This window comes from Chrysemys picta, unplaced genomic scaffold (assembly GCF_011386835.1).
Source record: "Chrysemys picta bellii isolate R12L10 unplaced genomic scaffold, ASM1138683v2 scaf2668, whole genome shotgun sequence".
NCBI classification, from domain to species: Eukaryota; Metazoa; Chordata; order Testudines; family Emydidae; genus Chrysemys; species Chrysemys picta.
The window spans coordinates 1-8,000 of NW_027055370.1; the positions used below are offsets into that span (position 1 = coordinate 1).

General features: G+C 42.4%; 1 protein-coding gene across 1 annotated transcript; it reads left to right on the forward strand.

Annotated features, from left to right (window-relative positions):
• Nucleotides 1–107: 107 nt before the first annotated feature.
• On the forward strand, nucleotides 108–6,133 carry LOC135980321 (maestro heat-like repeat-containing protein family member 2A; the record flags this gene model as incomplete). The annotated part of the gene is made up of 6 exons (XM_065580349.1): nucleotides 108–644; nucleotides 2,202–2,324; nucleotides 3,195–3,357; nucleotides 3,913–4,011; nucleotides 5,298–5,449; nucleotides 5,990–6,133. Coding segments are annotated over exons 1-6 (789 nt in total), but the record flags the coding sequence as incomplete, so codon positions are not given.
• Between the last annotated feature and the right edge of the window lie 1,867 nt (nucleotides 6,134–8,000).

Genomic DNA, 8,000 nt, shown 5'->3' on the forward strand with positions numbered 1-8,000 from the left:
TACATCTGGGTGCTCAGGATTTTTGAAAATGAGGCCCTGACTAAGCAAAACTCTTAAGCAGGTGCTTAACTTTAGGTCTCTTTGTTGGCTTAGAGTTAAGCATATGATTAGGATGCTGACTCAGGGCATAGGTGCCTTAATATGGATTTATGAGCTTAAGTTTAGGCACCCAGTTTTGAAAAATTTGGCCATAAATTATTATTCTGTATGCGATCAAAACTCTTGAATTGATAGTAAAGAGGGAAAGGAAGATTATTTTACGTGGGGATCTACTTGAAAGGAGCAAATTTTCTTCATTATGATTCCCCCCCAAACACATTGGGTAGTTCAGCAAACAAACCTGGTCATCAGGAGCAAGGAAGAGGATTTACATGATTCCCAGGTCTACTTCTCAAAGTGTTTGGGCTCCTGCAGAATTCTTTACTGGATAATGAATTAAAGAGGCCAGCATCAATTTCTACTATCAGTGGTAACCAACCGAATCCTTTTATTTAATTTCAGGTGTTTATAATGAGGTTGTTTCCCTCCTGGCAAATATGGATGACCAAGATAAGGGCAAAATTGCCCTCAGGATTGCCTTGATAGCTGAGACCGAGCTGGCTAGCGTTGTGACAGTGCTGCTAGAGAAACTGCAACAGGATGAGGTAGGGCAGTTTCATGAAATTACATCTGCTTTTCATGTGTCCACACCAAATTCTGCCTGACTTTAGGGGGGTATAGGGGAACGCATGGGGGTAATTCAGTATAGAACTTGGACTGGCGCACCATCAGTATAATCAGTATTCACCCTTCTGTCCTCAGGCATAAACTCATAATGCAAAATGCTGTTATTACAGATCAGGATGATATAATGGTCTATAAAGAGAGCGTTGTCCTTTTACACACAGTGGAGTACATGGGCTGGATATAGTAAAAGTACACTGTAGGACTTGCCGTAAGCTCTTCCAATAATACTTTGCCCTTCTTTAGCATCTTCATCCAAAAATCTCAAAGCACTTACCTAATACTAATGAGTTAAGACTCACAGCACCCTTGTGAGAATGGTAAGCATTATCCCCATTTATGGATGATTTGTGTCACAGGGAATTAAGTTACTTGCTCAACACCACTTAGCAAGTTAGTAAAAGAATGTGAATAAAACCCAAGTGAACTGACTCCCTGCTCTAAATCCTAGGCTCATTAATTATGCAAGTGTGCAGTAGTGCAGAATTCCCCCAGGAGTAATATTCAGACCCCTTTTTCCATTTATTAATACTTGCATCCAACAAGTCCATTTCTCTATTAAGGGCCAACACAGAAGGCATTTTAGTTCCAATTAAAGTACTAGGAGGCCAAGACAAGCAGTTCAGTTCAGAACTGAACTTGGCCTCCTAATACTTTAATTATTTGAATCACTCAATTAATTATGCTAATTAATTTGATTAATTACTTGAATTACATACTGCTTATGTATTCATAAGTTATCAGTGACAATTTTCAATTAAAAACATCCTCCTTCCATTTAAAAATGAATGGAAGGAGCTTCTCCCCAGTGGAGCTGTCTGGTATGATTGCAGTGTGCAGAAGCAGTCCTTTTCAAGCAGAACCACTGGAATGTTTAGCCAGTCAAGAGATCTGATTGGCTTTGAACATTCCAAAGTGCTTTATGACCTTGGCATCCAGGTCACATAGATGTAGATCTAACTGCTGAGTTAATTTCCCCTAGGAGCTGTTGAGGACTTATTGCGGGAGTTGGGTATTTTGTAATTACAAATTTACAAATTCTGTCTGGAGTGGATAGAGCAAGGGCAAGGTGCTCATTTGTATTGTTTGTTTTAAATAAATGAAACTAGATAAGGGGGCGTGAAGGAGGCTTATTCTGGCTCTATTCTCTCCAGGAAGATTAAAATATGTAATTGCTCGGCTGCTTCTGAAGTGCTGCTAAATGCGGTGATTGGAGGGCATGGCATGTTTTACACCACTTAAGCCAATGCAGGCTGAGGAGTCGGTGTGGCCTCGTGGATAGGATTCTGGATAATGACTCAGGAGACATGGATTCTCTTCCTGGCCACAGACCTGCTCTGTTATGATAAGACTTGGGCTAGTCATTTCATGTTTGGATTGTAAGCTCTTTAGGGCAGGGGCTTATTTGCCAAATGACTGTGTGGTAATCAAGAAAAACTTTTGCCAATTGTTTGTTCTCTTTTATGTTTTGTCCGCAGCGAGACAGAGTTGACATTTACTGTGTCCTGGAGAAAATATTACAGCAGGACACCGGGGGCCTAGAGAGAAGGCTACTGAACAAAATAATAACCCTGGCCTCAAACCACATGAGAGAGACTCAGGTAAGTTAGTTCTCCCGAGATACTAATCAAAGGATCCAAAGCTTTAACTAATTAAAACTCTTTTTGAGGGGGTAAACTATATACTGAAACAAAAATCTATTCTCCTATTAGAGGCCTACACCTTCCTCCAGACCAAAGCCCAGGTCCTAGACAGCACTTGTGCACATGCATAGGATGGGAGAACTCACATGCGAAAGTTACACATGTGCTTAAGTGTTTTGCGGGATCAGGACCCGAGACACATGATATCAGACACAGAGACAGGCCTATGGTTTCTGAACGAGCAAGTCTTTCCCAAAGTCTACTAGGGATTTCATTATTGATCCTGATGGTATGTGGAAGGCGCTCTGATACTATAGCGATAAGTGGCAGTATAAAGCCCCAAGACAGACCGAATCTGAGCTGTCTCCAAAAGAAGCAGCATTGGATTTAGAATATAGTTTGCCAGCAGGAAAACCCATGGAAAAATCCCTCTCTTGTTCCAAAGGAAGTCAGCCTCCTTTTGGGGGACAGTTTATTCCAGGAAAGCTCTCTGAATATCTTGAAGCTGCCCAGTCTGTGTCTCACTACCTCCTCAGGGAAGAGCAGGGAAAAATATCATATGACATCCACCACAAGTAGCTAATAGTAAATAGTCTAACTAAGCAGCTTGCAAGGAACTCAAAGGCTGAAAATTGTTTAGCCAAATGACTTGATGAATATTTATGACTAATGACTCTAGCCACAGAAAGTTGGGAGGCTTCATTCACAACTTATGCACAGAAATAAGGACTTGACTCATATAAACAACTCTGGCTAGTGCTACCGGCTTCACTCACCTCAGTCTCTCTCTCTCTCTCTCTCTCTCTGTTTTTTTGTTGTTGTTGTTAGGAAGCAACAAATGAACTAAAAGTGGCAGCTAGCAACACCTTAGTGACCCTGGCACGCTGCTATTTCTATGAGGTGATGTACGAGCTGCAGTGTCGTCTGAAACTACTGGGGCTGCCTGAAGAGTTTGTTTTCATTACACTGGGCAACCTGTCATCAGCCTATGGTATGGTAATTTCCATCTTTTGTTTCAAAGTTATTGTCTTTCATTTAAGGACAGGGGATTACTCTCTCTACCTAAAAATGTTACAGCTAAACAGAGCTCTGTTTGAGTGTGTGCATGAGGGTGTGTGTGGGGAGAGACACAAGATTAACTGCTGTTGCTAGTTCTTGGCTTCCAGATCATGAGCTATCCAGACGGAGGTGCAAGCTCTAACTTATGTCCCTGACTGAAGTTCCTGAAGGATCGGATGGGGGAAGGTCAGGTCTAGTGGAGCTCTTCTCCACCCCACTTCCCATCCTGTCCCAGTGCTCTCTCCCCTTACTCTGGGAGTGAGTTGGCCTTTGGGCACAGCTGTACACTGGTGGAGGATTCCCCTCTTCAGGGTGAATCCCCCACTGGCTTTCAATGGCTGCTTTAAAGCCATTCTGCTCTGCTTACGCAGCACAAAATGGCCTAGGAGCCCATAGCATCCTGCCCCACGGTGTTTCTAAGTGTGTTGTAAGAAGGCGGAGAGCAGCTGATTATCTTTCTTCCTTCTCTTCTGGCCTTTTTCTGCAGCACTTGAGTGTATCCCTTATGTGGGAATGACCCTGAAGCGCATGTTCTCCATGTTGGGGTTAGTCAAGGACAGCAGGCTGAGACAAGCGTTTTGTGGTGGTAAGAGCAGCACTTACTGGAGGTGCCCAAAATGGATATTGAGGGGGTCTTGGTACAGATTGAAGTGACTGGCCAAGTTTGCAAACAGGCCCTGAACTGTGCTCCCTGCCCTGGATTGCACTAGGTGCTGCGTTCTTTGGCTCCCGTGGCACTCAATGAAGTTGAGAGTGCTCCGTACTTTGCAGGAGGTGCTGAGCATTTGTAAGTTCAGGCCCTTTATGACTCATGGATATAATTTAAAATAAACACACACAAAGGCTGAAGCTGCCCATCTTCCAGGAGGCTCCTGGGGGAGGAGGTGAAGGGAGCAGATTTCATTACTGAACATTTAAAAATCCCCTGTTCTCCACTCCTCCACCCATTCTCTCCCCTTAGTTTCTTTATCATCATCTCCTTTCACCCTCTTTCTCTATCTTCTCTTCCTCTCCACTTCTCTCTTCCTTTGCTTTTCAGGTGATGCTCAGTAAGGGGTTAATCCTGTGCCTTTGAGGTAAATGGGAATTTTGCCATCAACTTCATAGAGAACAGGATTGGGCCCTAATTCTTCTTAGCAAGGACACTAGATACATCTACTTTTAGGGCAAAGTGCTCCCCAATACCTTCAAATCCCAGTAAAGCCAATGGATGTTAGGGGCACTGAACATCTTTCAGACAAACTATAACTCAAGATGAAATCCTACAGTGTAAGGGTTAAATAAACAATAACTGCAGAGGACGCGAGTCATTCAGAGGAGAGCTGGTTGAAATATTTTGATTTTTAATTATATTTTCCATAATTTTTCTTTCCAAATTTGATGAAAAACAAACCTGAAAAATGTCAATGACAATTTTGATCAGGAAGTGTGCGTCCAGTGTTTTGGAGCAGCTAAAGAGGTGGCTGAATTTTTTTGATTTTTGAAAAATATCAATGATTTTTATACTTTGCAATTTTGAAGAAAAAAAACCCTATCAGTAAAGATTTTTAATTTAATTTAAACTGCTTTTTCAACCAGCTCTAATTAAGAGGTAACAAGGAAGGGAGAAAAAATTTGTCTTCAAATGATGGTAATTGAAAAAAGATTGAGAGAGATGCAAATTTAAAAGCCTTTTCAGAAACAAGACATGGAATGGGGGGAAGAGAAATAGCTCAAAATTGATATGGGATTTCAGCGTCTAGTCCTGAACTAAGCAGTAGCTGCCATGGAATTGTAGTAAACTTTAGCCTGGGTGAGTTCACTGATAAAGCAACTTCTCCTCATTACTAATATGTCTTTTTCACATTGCCTGTCTTCTTTCCTTCCATACAGTTCTGGAAAAATGGTCAAGGGCAATAAATCTATATTTGACTAGCTGGGATAAGAGCACATTCCCCAGCATGGGTGCATTGCGATTCTTCGATACAATTCTTCCATTCTATTGTCATGTGACCAGCAACTGGCTGCAATGTGAGGATCTGGAGGTGAGAATTGCTGCCTTTCTAAATCTTTAGCAGAAATTGTAATGTTAAATTCTATGTATCTGTCACTTTCTGTGATGATGGCATTTAATGGTAGGTCCTTTTGGATGGAACAGAGTGTCATGTAAAACATCTAAACCCCATATATTTATAATGTCACCACATCATGGAAATTCTGTCTGTACACAGTATACATAGCTTCTAGTTTTAGGCACCTAATGTGCAGATGAACACGGGATAGTGGGCTAAATTAATTCCTGGTATAAGTCCATTCAGCTCCAGTGGAATTACAGCAGTTTTGAGTTGGCTGAGAATGCCTACTAATCTGGGGAATATTTTACCTGGTATAGTTATGAAGTGCATTAGAATATAATCCTGAAACCAACCCTACGAATCCCGGTTCTTTACCAGGAAATATTGAGATAGGGCTGTTCCTACAGTGGAACAAGGGAAGTTGCACTCATTAGAAGTAGAAAAGGTGTGCCCATTGGATGATATTGAATGAATTCTTAGGAACATAAATTCTGTGTCTCATCTATGCAGCTCAAGCAGGCCATCATCAAAGCCCTTGGTCCCATGATGAGCCTCTTGCTACACAAAGAGGAGCATCACGATCGGATATTTGAACTGATCTCATGGCTCCTTGAGCAATATAAGGAGGACATTGATGTTTTTCATGTCACCAAGGTGAGGTACCCCTCATTAAGGTAACTGTCTATGCGTGTGCATGTATGAACTGCATGAAGAATTTGCTGCCAGTGGGGTTTCCTGGTTTAGACAGTGACTTGTTAGATAATAAATATTCACACGAGTTCTGGGTTTATGCACATGGTGACCCAGGCAACAAGATTTGTAGGTAAATGCCTCTTATGAAAAGCATCCTCTGTTTCTTGGGGAGGATGATAAGGAGATAAAAAACAGAACACCTGCCCCACTCCCCAACAAGATACTCCCTCCTTGTGATTTCCCAGTACATCCTGTCAACTCTGTGTCTCTCTTTTAGATCATAAACTCCTCACAGCAGGGGCTGCCATATGTTGTCTCTGGTCAATACCAAACCAACTATCAGTGGTTGAAAATTAATACTAAGGAGGGTGATCGCTTTGGCGTATATAACTAGATTGATATAAAAGCATTGCCTGTATATTTCATCTACCGTTCTATGCAGTGCTGTTGTAGCCATGTTGGTCCCAAGATATTAGAGCGAGAAGGTGGGTGAGATAACCTAATTAAAGATATTGTCTCACTCCCCTCGTCTCTCTATTTCATCCAACTCAGTACCACATGAGCAAGAAGTAATGGGCCATATTCTGTCTTCAGTGGGGCTACACAGTTGTAAATGAAGTCATGAGACAGCTATAACCTCTCGGTAGTGATATTTACTCACCATCTCTGTTGGTTGAAGCTTTCTGGTATAGAGTATGTGGTCACTTTTGGGGTTGAAATACCCATGATTTGGAGGGAACCAACGCATCATGGACTTGTTTGATAGCATCAGAGCACTACACAACTGCTTAAACATAGTAAAATATGTAGATGGCATCAGAGACATTCTGGAAGCTTCAAGCAGCAAAGGAGAAAAGTGTTTAGCTGCAGGAAGGAATTAGATTTTCACGTTTTTTTTATCAATCAGCTGGCAGAGGACATAAAATCATCACTGATAAAGTTGGCAGATGAGATAAAAATTGGGGAGTGGTAAAGAATGGAGAGGACAGCTCACTGATTCAGAGTGATCTAGATCACTTGGTAAACTGGGCGCAAACAAACAAACGTGCATTTAAATACGGCTGAATGTAAATGTCTCCATCTAGGCACAAAGAATTTAGGCCATACGTAACATGCTGGGGGATGCTGTTCTGGGAAGCAGTGACTCTGAAAAAGATTTTGGGGGTCATGATGAATAATCAGCTGAACACGAACTCATGCTGTGGCCAGAAAAAGCTAAAGCTGGGATGCATAAAAAGAGGAATCTCAAGTAGGAGTACAGTGGTTATTTTACATCTAAATCTGGCACTTGTGTGACTACTGTGGGAATTCTGTGTCCAGTTCTAGTGCCCACAATTCAAAAAGGGTGTTGATAAATTGGAGAGGATATTGACAGAAGAGCCACAGTGATTAAAGGATTAGAAAACATGCCTTCCAGTGGTAGAATCAAGGAACTAAATCTATTTAGTTTAACAAACAGACAGTAAAAGGGTGCGTGATGGGGTTTACCTACCCCGCATTGGTTCAGCAGGGGTTAATCATACTTTGTGGGCCGAGGAGGCCATGCCCCCTCATCTCTGCTGGGCATGCTTCAGCTGGAACCAGGATATGAAAGAGCCGCTCAGCTCAGGCTGAGATGACAGCTGAAGGGAGCAGAGGTGCATTGCAGACTCCTGCAGAGAGACTGCCAGTGCTCCAGGATTCAGAGGCCAGCCAGGCTGTGGCTGCAACCAACCCCCAGCCACCCAGTGCCAGAGATGGAGGAGAGACCACAGAATCCCTGAGACTACCAGCTGCTGAAGAATGGGTGGGAAGTAGCCTAGGTGGACTAAGCATTGATCCAGTTGAG